We start from the raw sequence: 23,353 nt of genomic DNA, 5'->3' as shown, positions 1-23,353 counted from the left end.
AACAAAAGAACAAGACACGGGAGCCTTGAATGCCATAAGCCTTCAATGTGATGCCATTAGAAAGACAAAAGAAATTAACTAACTTGCAGCAGGGAAGCTGAGGTAGATCAAATTATATACTTGAGGTCTTTGACAATGACCCCCCCCAAAAAATTTTTTTTTAAGTTTTAGAGAAAAGACTAAACTTCTTCCACACACATGCACCTCTCTCTCATGCCCTAAAACAGACACTAGGCAAACAGCATTCAATATACCTGAATGATCAACTGATTTTGCAAGATCATCTGAAATTATTCCAAGAATGTCATCCTCTGTGTTTAGGACTTCGGATATATCAGCTAAGGTGTCATCAGCAGTACCTAAATATAGGAAGTGTATTTTCAATGTCTTGACATTTTCCCAGACATTAAATTCTAAAACACCCTGCCTCGTCCAACCATTTACTACACACCCCGAGTACAGCAGATGCTGAGTAAGTGCGAGAATCATAGAACATTAAGATTGTTACTTCTAAAATAAAAGATTTTTTCATAGAAAAGGTACTCCAATGTTTTGAATAACAAAATATTAAAGATTAGGACCATTTTTATTTTGTGGCTAATTTAAAATTAATGAAACAAAGATCTATAGGCAATAAAACTGAAATAAAATATTATAAGAAACAAAGCAAAAAAATCACTAAGAAAGTGACATCTCTAAAAATGACATCTGGAAAATAAAACACAGAAGATAAAAAACTATGAAAGGCAAACCCATTATTTAGAAATTCCCTGTTTAAACCAGATAGCATCTGGTTCCAGCCTACCCCCCACCCCCACCTAACACTGATAATTCATTCCTTTCTTTATTCATTGAATACCCACAGAACTGGGGTTTTGGACTGTGTTAATAGACATGTTCCAGCCACTGAGAATACAGAATTGTCTAAAACAGGGGTGGGCAAACTTTTTGACTCGAGGGCCACAATGGGTTCTTAAACTGGACCGGAGGGCCGGAACAAAAGCATGGATGGAGTGTTTGTGTGAACTAATATAAATTCAAAGTAAACATCATTACATAAAAGGGTACGGTTTTTTTTTTGTTTTGTTTTTTAAGTTTTATTCATTTCAAACGGGCCGAATTCGGCCCGCCGGCCGTAGTTTGCCCACGGCTGGTCTAAAACCAAGTACATTCCCTCACAGAGCTTACTTTCTCTGAGGGAGTTAGACAATAAATTACATCAGTGTAAGTGCCATAAAGACTTTAAAAATAACGAGACAGGACTAAGACTCAGATGTGGGGGTGCTGTATTAACTGGTCAGTGAAGACCTTTTAAAGGACATGATCACACATGTCCAAATGTGTGTAAATGAAAAAAAAGGAGACATTAAGACCAGAGCAGGTAAGGTTTTGCCAACAGAGGGAGCCAGTGTGCTTGTCATAAGAAAGAGAGCTAAGCAAAGCTATGTGTGGTTTTACAGGTCACAGTGAAGACTGAGCTTTACTCTCAAGTATGATGTGTAACGGGAAGTTGCTGGAAGGCTGGGGGCCAGGAGATACGAAGTGGGTGGCTGCGGGGCCTACTCTGAAGACAGAGACGACTGTGTGGGTGTATTAGAGATAGAATGGGAGTAAACAAAAAACCAAGGGTGACTCCAAAGGTTTCTCACCTAACAAGTAGAACACTTAGGCTATCTTTAGTAATTATATTAGTCATTTAAGTAAGGGAACATGATTTTTTAAACCAAATGGGACAAATAGTTTTGTCACATTAAAAGCATACTTCCCAAATAGAATTCATATATACATGAGAATTTCTCAAATTGAAAGAAAATATACATTTTGTATGCCCAAATATTCATAAATTTATGAGAAATAAAATTATTTCAATAATACATTCTCTAGACAACAGTACACTTGAAAAAAAACTTTTGGATAATTCCTTCAGAGTCATTTAATGTGAGTGACTGTGTTTGTTTTAGACCAATGGAATTCTACACACAAATCATAACAAACACTTTTTATTTATTTATTTTTTTAAATATATTTTATTGATTTTTTACAGAGAGGAAGGGAGAGAGATAGAGAGTCAGAAACATCGATGAGAGAGAAACATCGATCAGCTGCCTCCTGCACATCTCCCACTGGGGACGTGCCCGCAACCCAGGTACATGCCCTTGACCGGAATGGAACCTGGGACCTTTCAGTCCGCAGGCCGACGCTCTATCCACTGAGCCAAACCGGTTTCGGCACAAACACTTTTTAAAAGGCCATGTTTTAAAAGTCTGCCCCTACCTGAACAGATTTTATATCTTACCAGGAAATTATTAAAATTGATTTCATGGACTATATTAAGTTAAATTTTAAAAAATGAAAACCATTATTTGTAAATTTCCCATTATAAAGACAAAGAGTGATTCAACTGCAAAGAATATTACATTTCATCTAAGTTTTGAAACATTTATCTTATTCTAGTCCTCATGTTTGGTTTTATCATTAAACCATTTCTCTTCAGCAATTTTGTGGAAAAAACAACTTCAAATAAAGGAGAGAGGAAAAAGAACAAGTAGTAACGCTTTTCCTGTCACAATACAGCTTCTGTCCAATTTCAGTTCTCTTCTCCACAAAAACTCAAGTGCAAATAAAAAATCAAGTGCAAATAACTTCTGTTTAAGTCTTTTAATCCCTGGTCATGATTTTTACAATAAGACATAACTTTCATAGTTAGGGTATCCTTGTAAGGACCCACAGATTTTTCCACTACACATTATTTTAACAACACATTCACATGGACAAGAGCAGGTCAGTACTTAAAACAACAGAATGAAAGTAAAAGTAAAAATAATCTGCTAAAATCAATGAACAAAAGCATGGCCTTCAGTACACCAGTGGGAGAGACAGGACGTGTGCATGCATACAGAGGGGCTGAGATGCTTCTATAATTCAGTCAAGAAAAGTTACAACCAAAATATAAAAGCCTGCATTTTGATCCAGGATAATGCCAAGTTAATAAAGCTGTAATGACTTAATGTATCAAGTGGTCTTTCAGTGGGAAACTGCCTTAAGAGTATTTTCCAAATTGAGTTTATAAAACTAACTGAGCAACAAATGTAATCAATGGCAAAAAGGAAGCTTGTCAGAAGAACATTAATTTATAATTGTTAGTAAGATAAAAAATCTGGGGGGGTACCTCTGAGCATCATGACATCATGGGAACAGAGATGTTGGCAAGTAATCCCCACTGAACAGGACCACCTCCCTTCTCCAACAAAGATTGGTCTGGCCCAAGCTCTCAGCAGTCAGAAATGATCTAAGGCTATGGATTTCACTGATTAACAGTCTGGAAGCCAGGTCCCTAACATAGCATTCTTGTCTTCTCCTGAATTTCTTTGGGCTGTGTAATTAACAAAAATCTATCTTACTTAAATCAAAGATTATTATATTTATAACTCATGGCCAAATTACACCCCCTTACATTTACCCTCAGCAAAGTGTAAACCTAAACATTTTCCTTTGCAACTTCTTGATTTTGGTGGTAGTTACACAGATAAATTTATTTCCCAGATGTTATACACCTGCCCACTTAAAAAAGATACACTTACTAAATATGTCACACCTCAATAAAGATGATTTAAAAACTGTATATAAGGCCAAACCAAAGCATTTCAGAGGTATAATTAAAAGGAAGATAATGTCACATGATAAAAATTCCACATACCATGAGTTCCAGGTTTTGCTGGAGTTGAGGATGAACTAAGTAGTGGGTCTAATGAAGGATCCAAGAAATGTGTGTTCACGTTTGCTTTATATGAAAGCTGAGCTGTGTCTTCTGATAGATTATCTAAATTTAGCTTGTTTTGTCTACTTGTATCTAGAAGATCTTTTCCAAAGAAAGCTTCCTAGATAAAATAAAGCACATATGAAAATGACTGACTTATTTATAAAATTCTAACATGACAATAGATAATTCCGTTACCCTTTTGGACAATAAGGCAGAAATAACAGACAAGTTTTTAACAACATAAAAATTGAATGTAGAAATATATAAATGACATAGAAATATCCTGTCAATTCTTTTATATAGATTTCCCTTATTTTAAAAGTACGATTTTCTGCAGCTTTATTAGAGATAAATAAAATTATGCAAACAGCAGCACACAATTTTGTCCAATGTGTTCTAGTGACAGCAGTATAATCATTCAATAATTCCAGATTTAGGCTACAATTAAATTTAAAGACAAATTTATAATACTATTGGCACCTAATTTGTATAAGAGAAACTCAAGCTTCATGAATATTATTATTATTAGAGGTTACACAGGGTCTGATCTACACTGTTAATACGTGCAAACTTCAGATTAATAACCTCATGCTGATTCATGAACACATTAAAGACTGAATATATTATAGATCTGAAAGGGATTTTTGTAGCCATTTTAATCTTACTATGTGCATAAACTTTATTTCTCTTAAAAGGCTTTTCTTTACTCCTCTGACACTTCTCCATTTAAATATACATTCTCTAAAGACCAAGGTTTCATACTGGGTTCTTTACAACGCAGTATAGCTACAGAACTTCTGAAGGACCAGTCAAAAGGACAAAAGGAAACACTGAGGACCCCCCATCCCCACCCCGCCCCTCACTTACTTTAACCCAGCAAGTCTGCTGTGGCCTATTTTCTACAATGTGGTCTACCTGGAAAAGGGGTCCTCTGTACAGGACACTTGTGTAGTACTTGTCAACATTTCTCACAGTCTTGCTAAAGATGCATACACACAAAAAAGTTCACTGCAGCATTTTTAATAGCAAAAAAAGTGAAAACTGTCTGTCCAAAGGCACATGACTAAATAAATTATAGACACCCACACAATACAGCAATTGTTAAAAAGCATATTGCCATGCTGTCAAAGAAAAGTTCTAAAATACAGTATTAAAAGAAAAGCAAATTGAGTGATATGTCCAGCTAACCATAAAATACAAAGCAAGACTATTAGGACTGTGTAAAAATCCTATCTAATAAGAAGGAAATATGCTAATTAACTGCCCCACCCTCAAAGATGGTGGTGCCCACAGGCAATAAGGAGGGAATATGCTAATTGACTACCATGCCCTCAAAGATGGCAGTGCCCACAGCCACAAGATGGCAGTGCTCAGTCACCTCAGCCCTGCCGAGGCTTGCGCTGCCAGCAGTGGCAGCAGCAGAGGTGTGATGGGGCGTCTCCTTCCCCTGATCGCTGGGTTGCCTTCCGCCCCTGAGGGCTCCCGGACTGCGAGAAGGGGCAGGCCGGGCTGAGGGACCGCCCCCCTCCAATGCATGAATTTTCATGCACCAGGCCTCTAGTAAACTATAAAAGAAGTTATGACAAGACAAACACCAGAGTATTAACAATACTAAGTGGACGGAAAAAGGACTGGGGGGGCAGGAGGAGAGGAGTCTGGTAGAGGTAATAGTATATTTGATTCAAATTTCTCCACAGTTTTTCAATGAAAGAGTTGTTTCACTATGAAAAAAATTTTTTTTTAAATATATTTTATTGATTTTTTACAGAGAGGAAGGGAGAGAGATAGAGAGTTAGAAACATCAATGAGAGAGAAACATTGATCAGCTGCCTCCTGCACACCTCCTACTGGGGATGTGCCCGCAACCAAGGTACATGCCCTTGACCGGAATCGAACCTGGGACCCCTCAGTCCGAAGGCTGACGCTTTATCGACTGAGCCAAACCGGTCAGGGCTGAAAAAAAATTTGAAAATCCATAAAGCTGGGTAGCAGATAGGTTTGTTCTCATACCAAAATTGTTTATATCAGTAGGAAAAATGCTGAGTAGCAGAAAGCACATTAGAGTTTTAGAGTTAATTTATTTAATGACTTCAGTATAAATCTGAGAAATCTGAGACCATATTAGCAAAACTTTTTCTTTAAGTGACTCAAGATGACATGGGTTCTCCAGGTCACATGCACCACAGCTACTTAGTAGTCTGCATAAACATTTCTATTGGATAGATCATACAATTATGTATATTTTATTGTAACACTGTTGTAAATAATAAAATTAAATTGGCCCGGCTGGTGTGGCTCAGTTGTCGAGTGTCAACCGATGAACCATAGGGTCACGGTTCGATTCCTGGTCAAAACACATGCCCAGGTTGCAGGCTCAATCCCCAGTGTGGTGTGTGCAAGAGGCAGTGGATCAATGATTCTCTCTCATCACTGATGTTTCTCTCTCTCCCTCTCCCTTTGTCTCTGAAATCAATAAAAAAATATTTAAAATTGGGAAAAAAAATTGTTACTGAATTCCTAGTGGATTTTTGTCACTATGTATTCTGCCCACCCACCTTGGATGAGAGGGAAATACAACTGCTATCACAAGATGTTCAAGAAACAGTACCATTACAAAGGCTTCCTTCACTCCTTCACATAAAAAATACAAAACAATTAGCTATTACTATGTGTACCAGAGTCAGTACACTGGTCACCAGAGGAAACAACCCAGCTCAGTAGATAAAGATCACAGCAGGAATCAGATCCCTTTGCTAATGGATGAAATAGTCAGTTTCCATACTTTCATAGGCAGCTCAAGAAAGCTTCCTAAATATAGATTACACTGCACAGAGGAGGAGCAGCAGGAAGAGGAGAGGAGGAGGTAGAGCAGGGGGAGGAGCAAGAAGAGGAGGAGGAGAAAGAGGAGGAGAAAGAGGAGGAGGAAGTGGAGCAGCAGCAGGAAGAGGACTTTACATGCTTAATTTTTATTTAATCTCTCATTTCTGTGTAGTGGGTATGACCACAATTTTATAGATGAGACTACTGGGCACACAGATGTTAAACAGAACAAGATCACATAGAACCAGTAGCAGTAGTATTAAAATCCCGGACTCCCAAAGGCTCAGCTATTTAAAATGGACACAGCCCTGAAGATGTTAGCTGTTCAACAAAAACTGACACTCGTAAATATTACTGCATACATAAGTGACTATGCTTAAAAGTCTTATTTATTAAATACAGAAGACTTTTCACTTAAATGATTATTTATTTTTGTGCTTCTTATACATGAGGAAGAATGAACAGGCTCAGGAATGGGAAATCAGCTCATGGCTGAGCCAGATGGTCAATCTCAGTCCTCCTCCAATCCAGGGCTCTTTCCCACACAGCACATGGCCCTGAACTCTCCGGTACTTCATGCTCACAAATTGGTATCTTTTCCCATAGTCCACACATCTATCAAACATCACTTCTTTCTATTGATGGATATTTTTCTGATGTATATTTTAAAACACAATAACAATTCTGTTTAAATCTTTGGTTCACTGAGCCTCTAGAAGCAGTCAATGGTTATTAAAGCTGTAACTGGCTGCTGAATGCCCATCTTCACTCAGGCAACATTATTACTGTCACTCAGCAATGTTTAGCCGTGTGCTGCAGGAAGTTTTGAAACATGCCACACCTGATTATTTAGGCAGGGGCACTGACCTCTTTTCCCTTAGACTGTCAAATGACAACAGCCAACACAACAATAGCCATCCAGTGTGAATGAATCAAAGTTATACTTTTTTTTTGTCACTTGGGGGAAAATATATTTTTTGGTGTGTGGCAGAATTTTGGTAATTTGTTTATGTGTGCCATGCGACGAAAAAGATCGACCATCGCTGCTATAACCTGTACTAGCAAAGGGAGATGTCCACAGGACCTGGGTGTGGGCAGCACATAGGTGTGGCTGCTTTGCAAGAATGAGCTTTTCTCAGCCCAAAGTGTCCTTGTGAAATATTCAGAAGTGGAAAACTAGAATAATAAAAACAACTTTGCGTAATGTATCAAAGCACAAAAAGGTAAACATTAATTTTCATGAGCCCTTGGAAGGTAAAAATGGCACTATGATAACTAATTAAAAACAAAAGAAGTAAAAATTTTAACAAAACCAAACAACCTATATTTCAAAACTCAATACATTACATCTCTTTCAATAACAAACTACATAATATAATGTGAAGCAAAATATTACTTGTAAATAGACAGGGAAAGTTTCCTCGAGCTTGTTTTTCCTTTTTCGGTACCTCTTCTTTATTTTTTCAGTGTTTTCAGTAACAGAAACAGATTCATCAACAAGAGTATCTGGTAACTGCTCACTCCAACCTGAAAACAGGAGCCACATTTATGAATGCATGGTATTTAAAATTTCCAGACAGATCCGCCCAAAGTAATTGTATAGCTTACCAATATACAGTTCCATATAAACAAATAAGCTTTTTCTTTTGAGGTATGATTGACATGCAACACTGCATAGGTTAAGGTGTATGGCATAACGACCTGACAAACAAGCCTTTCACAAGTGTCTCTCAAAGCAGTGTACCAATATAAGTAAATTTTAAGCAACATAAAATTTCATTTCATGTCTATTTAGTATCAGCATGTTTCCTACTATCTCTTAATGAGCATTTCCCTGCTAGCAAAGCACAGCTTGTTTTTAGAACCTCAACATTTTGATTAAAAAAAAAATAATTAAAATGAAAATGCCTGGTGCTCATGAGTATGGGGAAATGGCTACTGGTATACTACTAATTTAAGAAGTATAACCTTTGTGTAGAGTTTACTGGAAATATCCAACAAAAGTCTTTTTAGAAATGTGTGTCCTTCAATCCAGCAACTCCAAGGGGTTTATTGCAAATTAGGTATTTGTAATACATACATATTGTGGTAAGATATGACTATGAAATATACTTATCAATATGTGATGAATGGTCCATCTTAACTGAGAAATGGAAATAAAGTTTGGACTATGAAATTAGTCCAGAACAAGTATGCTACTTAGAGCAGGTGAGCAATAATGACATCTCCTCCACTTCTCAGGGCAAATGGCACATCCCTTTTGAAAATCAATGTGGGTGAGAGAAACCAAGATGGTGGCATAGGTTAACGCCGGAGTTTGCTGCCTCGAACAACCACTTCAAAAATACAACTAAAAGACGGAACGGACATCATCCAGAACCACAGGAAGGCTGGCTGAGTGGAAGTTCTACAACTAGGAGCAACCGAGAATCAGAGGAGGCGCAGTGCTGAAGTAAAATACTAAGATGCGGAGTGCGCGCGGCGTGGGCTGGTGGCTGAGGGCGTGGTTGTCTGTTTCAATCCGGAGGGAGCCTCAGACTCTGAGCTCCAGATCCAGGCGAGTCTCTAGGGACCCAGACTCAAAAGGGAGAAGCGGGACTGTCTGGCTACGGTCCCTCCGACGTTTGCAGCGGCTGCTGGGACAGAGAGGCAGAGCCCCTGGGGATGGACTGAGAGCAGCCATAACTGCTCCCTCCTCCGCCCTGTTGATCCCGTAGGACCCGCCCCGCCCGAGCCCTGCACAGAGCCATTTGCTGGATAGCCTCAGGCAAAGGCTAGATTAGCACCTCCCTAGAGGACAGAAGTTCTCCCACTGCAGACACAGCTGATTCTCACAGCCAGTTGGCCTGGAGGTCAAGTAGTAATTACCTACAACAATCAAGGCTTGACTACAACAAGACTGCTCACAGAGACACAAGGGGGTGCACCAAGAGTGTCTACCTCAGGTAATTGGGACACTTAACACAGAAAGCCACTCTATCGACACAGCGAAGCATAAAAAAATGCCGAGACAAAGAAACAGGCCACAAAGAACCGGAGGAAAGCAGGCTACTGGATATAGAATTCAAAACCACACTTTTGAGGTCTCTCAAGAGGCTTCTAGAGTCTGTCGATAAACTTGATGAGATGTACAGGAAATCTAATGAGACCCTCGATGGTGTGATAAAGGACCAACTAGAAAGTAAGCATACACTGACTGAAATAAAGAATATTATACAGACCCCCAACAGCAGACCAGAGGAGCGCAAGAATCAAGTCAAAGATCTGAAATGCGAAGAAGCAAAAAACACCCAACCGGAAAAGCAAAATGAAAAAAGAATCCGAAAATACGAAGATAGTGTAAGGAGCCTCTGGGACAGCTTCAAACGTACCAACATCAGAATTATAGGGGTGCCAGAAGATGAGAGAGAGCAAGATATTGAAAACCTATTTGAAGAAATAATGACAGAAAACTTCCCCCACCTGGTGAAAGAAATAGACTTACAGGTCCAGGAAGCGCAGAGAACCCCAAACAAAAGGAATCCAAAGAGGGCCACACCAAGACACATCATAATTAAAATGCCAAGAGCAAAAGACAAAGAGAGAATCTTAAAAGCAGCAAGAGAAAGAAAGTCAGTTACCTACAAGGGAATACCCATACGACTGTCAGCTGATTTCTCAACAGAAACTTTGCAGGCCAGAAGGGAGTGGCAAGAAATATTCAAAGTGCTGAATACCAAGAACCTACAACCAAGAGTACTTTATCCAGCAAAGCTATCATTCAGAATTGAAGGTCAGATAAAGAGCTTCACAGATAAGGAAAAGCTAAAGGAGTTCATCACCACCAAACCAGTATTATATGAAATGCTGAAAGGTATCCTTTAAGAAGAGGAAGAAGAAGAAAAAGGTAAAGATACAAATTATGAACAACAAATACGCATCTATCAACAAGTGAATCTAAGAATCAAGTGAATAAATAATCTGATGAACAGAATGAACTGGTGATTATAATAGAATCAGGGACATAGAATGGGAATGGACTGACTATGCTTGGGGGGGAAAGGGGTGTGGGAGATGCAGGAAGAGACTGGACAAAAATCGTGCACCTATGGATGAGGACAGTGGGTGGGGAATGAGGGCGGAGGTTGGGGTGGGAGCTGGAAGGAGGGGAGTTATGGGGGGAAAAAAGAGGAACAAATGTAATAATCTAAAGAATAAAGATTTAATTATTAAAAAAAAAAGAAAAGAAAATCAATGTGGGTGCTTTTGTTGTCAGATTACATAGGTAGACTGACTCTTCTAAAAAGGACTAGAAACAGTGGATAAACACTTATTAAAAATTTTTTTAATGTACTAGTAATCTAGCCAGAAAATGAATCCTCAAATACCAAAAATTAAGGTAAAACAAGAATCAGAGAAATTAGCAAAGAAATAAATAAAACTCTCTGAAAATTTGTAAAAATCCACTGACCTTGAACTCTATAGTTTTCAGAGCCTGAGTAGGAATGGGGAATAGAAGACAAAGTTTAAGTCTTCTCCTCAAAGTGATTAACCAGAGGTGTCTTATATAAAGGTGGGACCCTGAAGGACTCCATGCTCAGGTTGGTATAACAAAAATAAACCCCTCCCCCACCTCCACCAACAGCAAAGAAAACTGCTTGTCATCTTGTCATAGAATTGGTGCTGGATAGAAAGGCAAGAAATAAAATTCCTCCCTGAGAATTCATAAAATCAATATAGTCCTAATGTGTAAGAAACTTGAATTTACACAACATAGGTGAACCAACAAACACTTCAATCTAAGAACTTAGCTCAAAGAAGTCCTGGTGTGGTATTACCTCATGATCCTGGAATTGACAAATATAAATAGTCTCTGAAAGAATCCACCTTCAATTCAGTTCTCAGAAAGTTCAAAGAATATTCTAAAGAAGATGAACTCACAGTGCGGTAAAATCAATATACATGCATGTGGACCCATGTATCTCACATAATAAACACAGGGAATGAGGCACAGGGGTTGAGCCAGCAGATACAGAGTAGAACCAGACAGCTGATATTTTAAGCTAATTAGATACACAAATGAATGTTGGCTGATGCTAGAAGAAGAAACTACTGAAATATCAAGAAGGCAGTTTAGAAAAGGGTGAAAATGCAAATAAATTAAAACTCAATGGGTGATACAGGTAAAGGAATAGAATATTGAACTAAAAGAATTGAAATTAGAGGAGAAAATAAAGAGACAGAACAAAAACACAAAAAATAGTTTCACTGATCATGTCACATTTCTTAATTAGGACTAATTATAGCCATGTTGAGTCACATTAGAAACTTCTTTAAAATCAAGAACTCTGCTTGGAGCACATGCTGAACACAGTAATTTTCCTTCTCCTATCCCATATAAAGCATTTAAAATATATAAGTATACAGATCATGACCATCATGATTACAAAGTCTTATTAGAATCGGCTCTTACGCTATGGCTTAAGCAATGATGCAGTTTTCTTTGACTCTCTAAGTCAGGGGTCCTCAAACTGCGGCCCGCCGGGTGTTTTTGCCGCCGCTGCCTGCTGCTTAGCAGCCGATTAGTTTTTTTTAACACTATAGTCCGGCCCTCCAATGGTCTGAGGGACAGTGAACATGACAGATTATTAATTGGAAGATGGATTTCTAAAACATAACAGAATCTTGTTAAAAATGGCTGGGGTACACTATTATTTTCAACTGCATAGTCTAAAAGTTTCCACTTTCATGCCAAGCAGCTAAGGCAGTCAGAGAAAGGCCTCTGCGTAAAGGCCTCAAAGTACCTGATACATAACTAAGTGATTCGGTCCCTACACTATCTATACTTACCACAGGAAAAACAAGAAACGTATTTAAAAATCTCAAAGTAATATAGTCTATTAGATTTAAATCATTTCCTATCAAACCTAATTTCTGTATTACTGGTATGAACTGGACAGGCGCTCAAATCCTTTGATCATATGCAGCAATGACACTGTAGCATTATTTAGGATAACTCTTTCCAATAGCAACAGCAACACAAACAAAATCCATACCTTCATCTCTGCTAGGTAACTGCTCAGAAATAGAGCCCGAGGAATCTTTCCTGATCACAGATCTTTTGGCTTTTCCTTGCCCGGTCCGACTTCTTTGCCGTACCATAAATCCACCAATACCTATCCCCAAAGAAATTGTATAACCTTATAATTAATTTATCCCTGTATATCCACAGTAAGTAGGGTGAAACTGCTTAGTCTTACATAATGAAGCATTGTACAAATTCAACATGGGCTAATTTAAATAATTAATCTCGTTTTAATGAAAAACTATAACATTCTGGAAATAAGCAAATAAATAGGTTAAAGTCGTATCACTAACCAACCAAAACAGGACATTCGAGGACAGCAAGACAGCACACCTTTCCTGTTTTACACAATGCCAGAGTAAATTTTCTTTACTTAACAAATATCTATAACTCACATATTATCACTTACTAGTAAATGGTCTACTAGCTGAGGGAGAAAAGAGACAAGAATACACTAGATGATGCAAACAAAATTCAAATGATTTCAGGGGTACTGTGTCTAGTCACTCCTCGTAAGACCCTTAGACTCCAAAGACATGCATGACTCTATAGGTAAAGGCATGGAATCTGGAGCCAGATTCTGGAATTTTGGTCACTACTTATTTAACTTTTCAGACTCCTTACTGGTAAAATAGTGATAATGTACAGCACCTCCTCATACATAAAAGGATGAAATAAATTAACAGATATAAAGTGCCTGGAATAGTGCGTGACAGTCAATGCTTTTGTCATGTGACCCAAAAGTCTAAAAAAATACCTAATGGGCCACTCAGAGGTATGGACAACTTCCATGTGAGGCAGAAAGAGAAAAATACAATTACATTTTTTTAAAAGTGTATTTATAAGCCTCACTAAAGGCCCAGTGCACGAATTAGTGCACGGATGAGGTCCGGCTGGTGCACCTGGATTGAGCAGGCCCAGCCGGGTAGAGGGGATGCAGGAGGTTGGCCAGCTGGGAGGGGACCTTGGGAGGGCTCCAGGGCATGTTCACCCGTCTCGTTCATTCCCGATTGGCTGGACTCCAGCAGCAAGCTAACCTACAGGTAGGAGTGTCTGCCCCTTGGTGGTCAGTGCACGTCATAGCAAGCAGTTGAGTGGCCTTAGCATATCATTAGCATATTACACTTTGATTGGTTGAATGGACAACCGGACACTTAGCATATTAGGCTTTTATTATATAGGATAAGTGAAGCCCCCCTACCCCATTCTATTTTTCTTAACGTAACTGAGCTTTGAATCAGAGCATGCAGCATGGCTCATACCTGGTCTGTATGGTTTCCGCTTCCTCTTTCTGACACCCTCTGTTCCTTCCACACCCTTGGCTTCACCATCCACAGCTTCCCGTTCAGGACTAGATTCTGACTTTCCATCACAGTCCATAAGTTCTCCTTCTGGAAAAAAGTTAATATACAATGAAAATTGGGGAAAACCTACCAAATACATCATTCCTATGTAACAGGCAACACAAAGCAAAGTGGCTGCCAAGCCCTGCTCCATGCATCCCAGGGTAGGAAAGGTGTAGGAGAGATGACGAAGTCCCACATTAGCCGTAGAACTCATGCAACTTAAGGCAATATGTCAGAAAATGCAACCAGTCTCCACCATGCTCCTCACACATGCTGGGCACTCCTGCACAGGGCCTTTGTCTGCATGCTCTACCTCAGGTAATCAATCCAGTGGCTCACTCACCCAACCCTTCAAACTCAGTGCTCAACACTGCTCTGGGTTCATCTGATCCTGCACCCCTCCCCCTATGCCTCCCTACTCCCACTTACTCTTACTCTATTTGTTCCATAGCAGTTGCCAAACACACTGTAATTAACTTATTATTATATATTTCAACAGTCTTTCCTCCTAACATGAAAATGTAAGTTCCACAAGAGGAGAATTTTATCTGTTCTGTTCACTGATATGACTTCCGACATCTGGCACACAGGAGGCTTCAATAAGTACTGTTCAGTGATGAGATGTTGTAGCACAAAAAATAATAATTACTTTATTTCTCAATCAGAGGAAAAGACATTACCACCCTAAAAATAAGCAAGCCTGTGGTCATCTGCTTCAAAGATAAGCAAAAATATAACTCATATTGAATTTAATACTACTAAAATTATATTGTCATCTCAAAAATTCAGCTAAGAAAATCTTTTCTTTAAAAATATTTTTTTTATGTACTTCAGAGAGGAAGGGTGAAGGAGAGAAACATCAATGATGGGAGAGAATCATTGACCAGCTGCCTCCTGCATGCCCCCTACTAGGAACTGAGCCAGAAACCCGGGCATGTTCCCTGAACTGAAATTGAACCGTGAACTCCTGGTTTCTTGGACAACGCTCAACCACTGAGCCATGCCAGCTGGACGAAAAATCTTGATTATTAGATCAGGAAAATGTTTATAAACACCTGTGACTATAACTGTATATTTAAGTATTAAGAATGGCGTTTCTATTTCTAGAATGGGATGCATGATCACGTTTTGCTTTAACCTAACCATGGTGCCCAAGCTTATAGCCTCGAGAAGGTTTATGCTGCCCTCTGAACTTTCCCACCTGCGATCCTCCGTACACAATGCTTGGGGAGGTCCTGAAGCTCTGTGCTAAAGGACACATGAAAAGGGAGGGAACCTGCAAAGGCAGGTCCAGTAAGACAACCCACTTGGAAAGACCAGGTGTCATACCCAGGGTTATCTGAGTCAGTGGAATTTACCTTTAAAGAAGTCATTCTTATTTTAAAGGTTATTTTATCTACTTTAATTCTTGCAAACATACTGCACAAAGAATAAATTATTATTACCTCGACTATCATCCATTTCTCCATCCCGTGAATGCTCAGACTGGATGTCTGGAGGGGTCTGCAGGACGGCCACACTGTTCTGATTTATAATCTTCAATTTCAACTTTGGTTTTGACCGCTTTCTTCTTGGAGCTGTAGCTATGAGACTCTGCAACTGAGTCAACCCTGATTCAGTCAAGCACACACCATCCTGGGTGTAGGTCTTGGGTGGATCTAAAATTGTAATATCCAAGGACACAAATTAAAACTCTCGCTTTAATTCTGATTAAGTTAATTCAAGATACAAAAGAAGACCTTAGCCAGTTTGGCTCAGTGGATAGAGCTTTGGCCTCCGGACCAAAGGGTCCCAGGTTCGATACTGGCCAAGGGCACATACCTTGGTTGTAGGCTCCTCCTCTCTGGCCCAGGCCCTGGTTGGGGATGTGCAGGAGGCAACCAATTGATGTGTCTCTCTCACATCGATGTTTCTCTCTGTCTTTCCCTCTCTCTTCCACTCTCCCTAAAAATCAATGTAAAAAATATCCATGGGTGGGAATTAACAACAAAAAAAAGGTGGATATGAAATACTCAATGTGACTTCTATAGAGCTATTATCTACTAAATGCAAGAAGAATTAGCTAAGAGTACTTAATTAAAAGTAAGAGTTACTGCCCTGGACAGTTGTTCCGTGGTTAGAGCATCAGCCTCCAGACCAAAGGGTCTTGGGTTCGATTCCTGGTCAAAGGCATGCAGGTTAAATCCCCAGCCCTGGTCGGGGCTTGAGCAGGAGGCAACCAATCAATGTGTCTCTCTCATTCGATATTTCTCCCCCCCCACCTCCCTCCCACTCTCTCTAAAAATCAATGGGAAAAATATCCTCATTCCCGAGTGAGGTTTAATAAAAATAAAAAAGTAACTGGCAAAACTTGCAATTTTTTTTCTAATGGTCTTCCTGGCCCTGTCTGATGTGCCTCGGTTGGTTGGGCATCATCTCATGCACCAAAAGGTAGCTAGTTCTTCAATTCCCAGTCAGGGCACACGCCTGGGTTTTGGGCTCAATCTTTAGTAGTGGGCATTGCAGGAGGCAGCCAATCGATGTTTTGATTTCACTTCAATGTTTGTTTCTCCCTCTCCCTTCCTATCTTCCTGGCATTTCTTTGTTCATGTATCAATGTAAAGATTTAGAAAGAAAGCAACGAAGCCAAAAGGGAAGCTTCAGTCTCTAGGTGTGAGCCTTTTCCTGGGAAATCCAGTCAGACTAAAAGATGAGGACCAATTTATACAAGAGAAACAAGAACACTGCAGAAACCCATCTGGAAAGCAAAGTATCAATATAATCACTTACAGGGAGAGATATAAATAAGGAGAAATCCTGCAATATTTTTTAAATCCACAAAATTGCCATTCATTAGGACAATTTCTGAACTATCCAAATATTTTTGTACTGGTGATAGCAACTGGAAGTACGCAAAAGAACGAGAGCTTAATAAAAGTATATTTATCACCATTCTAGGCTGATCTAGTACAGAAAAAAATAGCAATAGATTGAATTAATGCTGAAGGAATCTGTTAACTAGGTCTTATTCTCTGAGGATAACTAAGCAGGGTAATATATCAATGAAAACAGCAAATATGGACTAATGGTTATTTCATTGCCAACTGAGGAGATTTACAGGAATACTGTACCACTAAAACTAGGTAAGATGAGCATTTATGTATCAATTATAGAAATGATTACTGCCTGGCCATGGTGACTGAGTGGTTGAGCATCGACCTATGAACCATGAGGTCATGGTTCGATTCCCAGTCAGGGCACATGCCCGGGTTGTGAGCTCGATCCACAGTAAGGGGGCATGTAGGAGGCAGCTAATCAATGATTCTCTCTCATCATTGATGTTTTTCTCTCTCTTTCCCTCTCCCTTCCTCTCTTAAATCAATAAAAATATATTTTAAAAAATAAAAAAAAGAAAGAAATGATTACCAACATTAGGGAATTTAGACTAGCACCCATATGATTAAGGTAGGTATCATGTATATGTGGAAGTCAGTTAAATCAATAATTATGCATTTATATCTTTTTGTAAAGAACAGCCAAATAAAGCATTTAGATCTTACCTAGCTCCTTCACTTTTGTGACAATCTGTGCTACAAGTGAGGAGTCACAGCATTCTGAGGAAGGCACTGAAGTGAGAGAAAAAAAGTCACGTAATTTTCTTTTTCAAAAAGGTGAAATATATTCAATGATTTACAAATGACTAAAATTTCTATTTCTGTACCCATTTTACTACAATAAATGCATGAAAATTAATAGTGTTTAAAAGTTGTCTTTAAAACAAGCAGGTGAGCCCTGGCCGGAGTTGTCCAGTGGTTAGAGCATCGGCCTGCACACTGAAGGGTCACCGGTTCGATTCCCAGTAAAGGGCATGTACCTGGGTCTCAGGTTCACTCCCTGGCCCCTATTGGCATGTGCGGGGAGGCAACAGCTCAATGTGTCTCTCTCACATCGATATTTTTCTCTCTCTTCCCTCTGTTCCTCCCTTCCACTTATCTGTCTCTGAAAAGCAATGTAAAAAATATCCTCTGGTGAGGATCAACAAAAAAATTAAAATTAAAATTAATAAACAAGTAGTTGAAGAAAATGCACACATAAGAAGAAAAAACTAGTAAAGATAAAGAACCAAGGCACTGGGATTTCTACATACTGCTAACCACCACAAGGTTATAAGCTTTAAAAGCAAAATTACATTTATAGCTAAAATATATGCTTATTTTACTTTATGGAAGCAAATGTTTTACTATATTAAGTTGGGTTGATAAGAATTATTTACAACAAAAATAACCTAATTTTCATAAAATATTTGTTAAAACATAATTTCGCAAAAATAAAACAGAATTAGTGTCAACCATTCACTGGTTCTGAAGAGCAAAGCACAGGGTTGTAGCCAAGCACAGACTCGCTGTCTAAACCACTCTCTTACCATTTGATGTCAGCATATAGGGTCTGCACATGCTACAGTCAAAACCAGTGTCCGCCACATTTTCCACTTCCTCTTCAGTATTTAAGTTTTGACAAATTGCATGCATCCATCTAAAAAGACCATATTTGTACGCTTAAAAAAAAGGAAATATACTAAGAATGGTTTTCTTTTAAAAATAGGAGTTGACAGTCTCCACACTTCAAATCCCTGTCTAGACCAAAGTTACCCTTTTCCCCTAACCTTGCCTACTGACCCACAAACATTTTCAAAGCTGAGAAGGAAAGAAAAATGAATGAAATCAAGTACTAGGAAGGGATAATGGTTTGGTGGTCATCCCCTAAAGATCTGGGAAGTTCGTTGCGGCAAGTAAGTGCACGGAAATCCAGAGACTGCAAACTGTAGAGTGAGTGAGTGTTTGTGTGTCATGTGGAGCACCTACCGTGGGGTATACACAGCTCATACAAATGAGGCTGAACAGTAACCTTGCCTTAGAACAAGGAATTGTGGGCAGAGTCCTGAGAATCCTGCAGTGCTGATAAAATACTACTAATATCACATGTAGAGTTAACTGCTCACAGAGCACAGAGCGTACCATTAAAACCAAGACAACCGCCAAAACCGGTTTGGCTCAGTGGATAGAGCGTCGGCCTGCGGACTGAAAGGTCCCAGGTTCGATTCCGGTCAAGGGCATGTACTTGGGTTGCGGGCACATCCCCAGTAGGAGATGTGCAGGAGGCAGCTGATCGATGTTTCTCTCTCATCGATGTTTCTAACTCTCTATCTCTCTCCCTTCCTCTCTGTAAAAAATCAATAAAATATATTTAAAAAAAAAAAAAAAAAAAAAAAACCAAGACAACCGTCTTGATTTTGAAGCTGCACACAGACCACAGAGGGAGAGCACACAGATATTTAGTGTCTAGATGAGCTTTAAGAAAAAGTGGCTAAAGGAAAACAGAATGTGTGAGATCCTTTGTAAAATCTAATAAAACATTCAGAAACTATCCGAGAAAAACGCATACATGCAGGCAATAATTTGGCTGCATCTATTTTCAAGGGATTTATCAACCCTCACAAAGCCCTACTAGTAACTTAAAATCTTTAGTCTGGAACTGAGAAGACAAAACTAGAAACTTCTGTGGGTTTCTAGCTCACTAAAAACCTAGAAAGCAAAGGTGTTGTTTCTTAAATTTAAAAAAGTTATTTCCTAATTTCCTTCTACTACATTTATGAGAGAAAAGCTTGCAAACGATAAGGGTAAAAACCGCCAGCACAATACCTATCACATTGTCTGCACTGGAGAATGAGGTCTTCCTCCCTGTAGTTTCGGTAGCAGATGGGGCAGGAAGACAGGCTTGCACAGGGGGCACACTGCGTGTAGTTGTTCTGCCACTCACACCTCAGACCTGCAGACGTGGCTCCACAGTGTCTGCACCAAACACACCTGAAAGCCAATACCCACCACAAGTCGAAATTTTACTTATTCAGTTACTATATCTCCTTCTCCCAGGCCACAGCTTGGCTGGCCCCCATTCCTCTCTCACGAGGAACAGAGTAGGTGGAAATTATTAAATGTATACTTGAAAAATCTGATTAGTACCTATCATGGTAAATATGTATTATACAATTAAGCAGACATGGCTAATTTTTAAAAGCTGAAGTAGCGTAAACCCTAGAGTACCATTTGCACTTCCAGCCTCCTTTGGGAACCGTCTGCAAGGGAGGGTCCAGGCAGTAGGTGTGGTAACTGATGTCACAGTCATCGCACAGCAGGAGTCTCCCCGGGTCCGTGGCCTTCCCGCAGGCCTCACACACAGTGCACTCGAGGCACCGCCAACCTTTGCTGAGAACCACTTTAGTGATCTGGAAAAGAAATCCCACATGGTTTATAACTAACCTACACAATGCGCATGATCGAATACAACATGTAACTGAATATGGTGCTTATGTACCTAAAAGCAGAAAAGAGGCAAAACTAACATTTACTGAGTACCAACAGTGGCCCAACACGGAGGTGGACACATTCATATACTTTGAGGAGTCCCCCAACTGGACAGAATAAAAGAAAGCGGTAAATATTTTAATATCTTAATGCCTTTTCCCATCCATATAACTATCCTGTGCAGTGGCTTATATGTCCACTTTACAGATGTGGTGACTGGATTTTACAGAAATCAAGTATACTGCCCCCTTACGGTTAATACTAGAAACCTGGTGCACAAAATTCATGAGGGGGAGAAGGGGTCCCTCAGCCCGGCCTGTACCCTCTCCAATATGGGACCCCTCGGTGAATGTCCGACTGCCTTTCGCAATCCTGGACCGCTGGCTCCTAACCACTTGCCTGCCTGCCTGCCTGCCTGCTCGCCCCTAACCACCTCTGCCTGCCTGCCTGATCGGCCCTAACTGCTCCCCTACCGGCCTGATCACCCCTAACCGCCAATGCCTCACCCTGCACCCGGGACCCAGGATTCCCTCCTCCGGTGGGTCACAGACACCCAGGACCCGGGCTGGCTTTGCCTGGGCCGGCTGCAGTTGCAGGGGACCGTGGGTGGGTGGCTTTGCCCAGGCCGCAGGCACAGCTACAGGCACCAGGACCACAGGGCGGGCAGCTTGTCCCTCTCCCAGGCCGCAGCCTGGCTGATCCCCATTCCTCTCTTGCAAGCTCATTAGTGCCTGGCTGGTCCCCATTACTCTCTCTCCAGTGTTGAGTGTCTGAGCTGTTACAGTGTGAAGGCGTGACAGCATGATGACCATTTGCATATTAGCTCTTTATTATATAGGACTAGAGGCCCGGTGCATGAATTTTGTGCACTGGGGGTTGGGGTTCCCTCAGCCCAGCCTGCCCCTCTCACAGTCCGGATGTCCTACTGATGGCCACAGTCTGGCAGCAGAGGCCCTGAGCAGCCGTCCTGTGTGTGTGTGTGTGTGTGTATGTGTCCACTGGGGGCCTGCCCCCAGCCACACTGTGGAGGCTTGGAGCAGGCGCCACTCTGTGTTGATCTCTCAGGCTCCTGGCCTCCACTGCGTGTTTTTCTCTCCCTTGAGCTGTGGCCAGGGTGGGGTGCTGCCTGCAGGCTGCGCTTTCCTGCTCATGGATCACCGGATCACTGTAGAGACCGGGGGCAGGCCCTCCTGGGTGCTGCCTGTGGGGAACTTTCCTGCTCTGGGATCGCCATGGCGATCTCAGGAGCAGGCCCACCTGGGGGCCACCCCCCCTCCGCACTTGCCTGCTCTGGGATCGCCATGAGGTCCTGGCTGGGGGCGGGGCTTAAGCGGTGTGGGGCATAGGCGGCACACGGGGGTCCCGGCTGGGGGTGGGACTTATGCAGCGTGGGGCTTAGGCGGCACATGGGGGTCCCGGCTGGGGCGGGGCTTAGATGATGCAATCGCCCTGCCTAAGCCCGGCCGCCCAGGGCCGCACACGGGGCCCGGATGGCGTCTGGCACTGGCCAACCCTGCCTGCAGTATGCAAATTAGCCACCTTCTCGCAGTCTGGGACACCTCAGGGGATGACCACCTGCTGGCTTAGGACCGCTCCCTGGGGGGATTTGACCTAAGCTGGCAGTCAGGCATCCCTCTGGCAGCCTGGGAGCCCTCGGGGGATGTCCACTTACCAGTGGGGTGCAGGCCTAAGCTGCAGTCGGACATCCTTAGAGCTGCTGAGGCGGGAGAGGCTCCCACCACCACCGCTGTACTGGCAGCTGTCAGTCTGGCTTGTGGCTGGACAGAGCTCCCCCTGTGGGAGCGTACTGACCACCAGGGGGCAGCCCCTGCATTGAGCATCTGCCCTCTGGTGGTCAGTGTGTGTCACAGTGACCAGTGATTCCCAATCGTTCTGCTGTTAGGGTCAATTTGCATATTACTTTTATTTTATAGGAGTGCCTGTCCAGCCAGGGTGAGGGGCTGATGGCTGTTTGCGGGCTGGCAACAGCCCCTTCAGGGTGGGGGTCCCCCCATTGGGTGCCTGGCCAGCCTAGGTGAGGGGCTGATGGCTGTTTGCAGGCTGGCCACAACCCCCAGCCACCCAAGCTCCCAGTGGGGGCTGGCTAGAAGCAGGTACCTGGGATTTATTTATCTTCTATAATTGAAACTTTGTTGCCATTAGCAGAGGCCACAGCCAGCTCAGGGCAGGCAGGAAGCTTGGCTTTCTCCATCGCCCGGGCAACCAAGCCTCCTGCTTGCTCCAGCTCCATGGCTGCCGGCTGCCATCTTGGCTGGGTTAATTTGCATATAGTCGCTCTGACTGGCTGGTGGGCGTGGCTTAGGGCGTAGTGAAGGTATGGTCAATTAGCATCTCTGTCTTATTAGTGTAGACTAGAGATCTGGTGCACAAAAATCTGTGCACTCGGGGGGTCCCTCAGCCCGGCCTGTGCCCTCTCTCAGTCTGGGACCCCTCGGGGGATGTCCACCTGCTGGCTTAGGCCCGCTGCCTGGGGGGGGGGGGGGGGGGGATCAGACCTAAGCTGGCAGTCAGACATCCCTCTGGCAGCCCGGGAGGCCTCGGGGGATGCCCACTTGCCAGGGGGAGCAGGCCTGAGCTGCAGTCGGACATCCTTAGCACTGCTGAGGAGGCAGTAAAGACTCCCGCCATCACCGCTGTGCTGGCAGCTGGCAGCCTGGCTTGTGGCTGAGCAGAGCTCCCCCTGTGGGAGCGCACTGACCACCAGGGGGCAGCTCCTGCATTGAGCGTCTGCTCCCTGGTAGTCAGTGTGTGTCATAGTGACCAGTGATTCCCAGTTGTTCTGCTGTTAGGGTCAATTTGCACATTACACTTTTATTATATAGGATAGAGGCCTAGAGCACGGGTGGGGGCCGGCTGGTTTGCCCTGAAGGGTGTCCTGGATTAGGGTGGGGGTTCCGCTGGGGTGCCTGGCCTGTCTGGGTGAGGGGCTGAGGGCCGTTTTCAGGCTGGCCACACCCCCTTCAGGGTGGGGGTTCCAACTGGGGTGCCTGGTCAGCCTGGG

General features: G+C 42.0%; 1 protein-coding gene across 15 annotated transcripts in view; it reads right to left on the bottom strand.

Moving 5' to 3' along the window:
• KMT2C (lysine methyltransferase 2C) overlaps positions 1-23,353 on the bottom strand; it is a 255,758-nt gene that overhangs the window by 61,117 nt on the left and 171,288 nt on the right. For 14 of the 15 annotated variants that reach the window (XM_070423607.1, XM_070423606.1, XM_070423611.1 and 11 more), the window contains 10 exons: positions 20,071-20,252; positions 19,669-19,833; positions 18,393-18,502; positions 17,530-17,595; positions 15,436-15,648; positions 13,907-14,035; positions 12,616-12,735; positions 7,977-8,107; positions 3,698-3,878; positions 255-359 (listed from right to left, as the gene is read on the bottom strand). In XM_070423607.1, the coding sequence (XP_070279708.1) occupies positions 255-359; positions 3,698-3,878; positions 7,977-8,107; positions 12,616-12,735; positions 13,907-14,035; positions 15,436-15,648; positions 17,530-17,595; positions 18,393-18,502; positions 19,669-19,833; positions 20,071-20,252 (1,402 nt within the window). The remainder of the gene's footprint in view (positions 1-254; positions 360-3,697; positions 3,879-7,976; positions 8,108-12,615; positions 12,736-13,906; positions 14,036-15,435; positions 15,649-17,529; positions 17,596-18,392; positions 18,503-19,668; positions 19,834-20,070; positions 20,253-23,353) is intronic. The other variant, XM_070423616.1, reaches the window with a different exon arrangement.

This window comes from Myotis yumanensis, unplaced genomic scaffold (genome assembly GCF_028538775.1).
Source record: "Myotis yumanensis isolate MYYU_CA2020_CCGP unplaced genomic scaffold, mMyoYum1.0.hap1 SCAF_9, whole genome shotgun sequence".
In the NCBI taxonomy this organism is placed as follows: Eukaryota; Metazoa; Chordata; class Mammalia; order Chiroptera; family Vespertilionidae; genus Myotis; species Myotis yumanensis.
Note: the sequence above shows the minus strand (reverse complement) of the source record. Positions and strands in the feature narration are given on the sequence as shown.